This window comes from Phytophthora cinnamomi, assembly GCF_018691715.1.
Source record: "Phytophthora cinnamomi strain GKB4 chromosome Unknown Contig3, whole genome shotgun sequence".
NCBI classification, from domain to species: domain Eukaryota; phylum Oomycota; class Peronosporomycetes; order Peronosporales; family Peronosporaceae; genus Phytophthora; species Phytophthora cinnamomi.
In genome coordinates, this window is record NW_027150936.1 from 692,142 (window position 1) to 693,646 (window position 1,505).

Here is a 1,505-nt window from a genome sequence, read left to right on the forward strand (position 1 = left end):
CACAGCATGCAACGATCATGTACTGGCGCCTGTTTATCAAGAGGACAAGTACAATAGCAACAATTTGTTGTCAACACCTGATACCAGCGGTGCGCTGCATCTCGTTGTTGATAACAAAACAGCAGGATATCCAACGCGTTCCTTCACCAGATGGTTAAGTGACCTACTAGGTCAACACTGTTGACCCCACAGGACAAACGGACGGCGAAAAACTAAAACCACGATACTATACCTGCGTAACTGTAAAGAGACGTCCACCACCACGTAGTCCTACGCGTTTTAAAGGGGCCCCAGTTCATGAGAACTCTACCTGGGCCCCTTGGCGACAACTTGACTCGTTTCAGTCCTCATTCCCCATTTCTCCACCATGGTGTCAAGCGCTCAGCCCTCTCCTTTCTCCACCAAGCAGCTCCTGCTGACTGCTCTCGTTGCCTTCGCTGCCACCGGCGCACACGCCGTCGAAGCTGCCAACGCCACCTCGACCAACAACCCCAACTTCGGCAAGGTCACCTCGGCGAAGGGCCAATGCGTCGTCGGCAACCCCACCACGTACGTGACCCGCCAGGACGTGGACTGGGTCTGGAAGAACACCATGTCCAAGTACGTGCCGCAGTTCCACAACCTCATCTTCGACCAGATCGTGACCAACAAGGGCAAGCTCAGCTACTGCGTGCGCTGGGACAACGACCAAAAGCTCACTAAGGCCGTGGCGTCCAAGTTCCAGGCCATGCTCGAGAAGCAAATGAACCTCTGGAACCAGTGGCTGACCGGCTACGAGTGCTGGCCGTACCAAAAGATCGACATCTCCGTCGTGGGATTCGCCGTACGCGACAAGTCCATCATGGACTGGAGCGACGACTCGCTCGGTACCATCTACGAGGGCATCCTGGACGACGAGGGCAGCCCCAAGTGTCCCGACGAGTGCTACAAGCACCAGGGCCAGGCTGATAGCGCCGACACGAGCGGATGCAAGGGCAAGCCCTTCGACATGTCGCTGTGGCCGTCGGAGAAGCCCGGCGAGGGCGCCATCGGCACGGGCGGCGACTGGGGTCAGCGCGTCGAGGTGAACGACATGCTCAACACCATGGACCAGGAGCACATGATGGTGCTGCTGCACGAGATGGGCCACGGCTTCGGTCTGCCGGAGATGTACGTGGACAAGAACAAGCCCGCGGGTTACCCTGCCAACGTGATGGACGAGAGCTACACGCTCACGGACGGCGACGGATGGCTGTTGCGCAGTGTGTTGGAGAACATCAAGTCTCGCTACAACTTTTAAGTTTGTTGTGTTTGGCGATTGATGTAGTTGCTACTGGAGTCTTGGTCTGATAGAATAAATTGTTGTTTGATGAAATCGTTTAGAGTTCAATCGAATCTAGTTGACCTTTTGATGCACGAACACTATTTTTGGTTCATGATGGTTTATTAGTTGGTGGGAAATCACAAGAGGATTATTCATATCACTGGTTCTAAGACATGCATGCCCGAACTCGTTAATGATCAAA

General features: G+C 54.4%; 1 protein-coding gene across 1 annotated transcript; it reads left to right on the forward strand.

Annotated features, from left to right (window-relative positions):
- Positions 1-367: 367 nt before the first annotated feature.
- Positions 368-1,279, forward strand: IUM83_09183 (neutral zinc metallopeptidase; the record flags this gene model as incomplete). The annotated part of the gene is made up of 1 exon (XM_067933606.1): positions 368-1,279. The coding sequence occupies one exon, from the start codon at positions 368-370 to the stop codon at positions 1,277-1,279; it is 912 nt and encodes a 303-aa protein (XP_067799896.1).
- Positions 1,280-1,505: the final 226 nt, after the last annotated feature.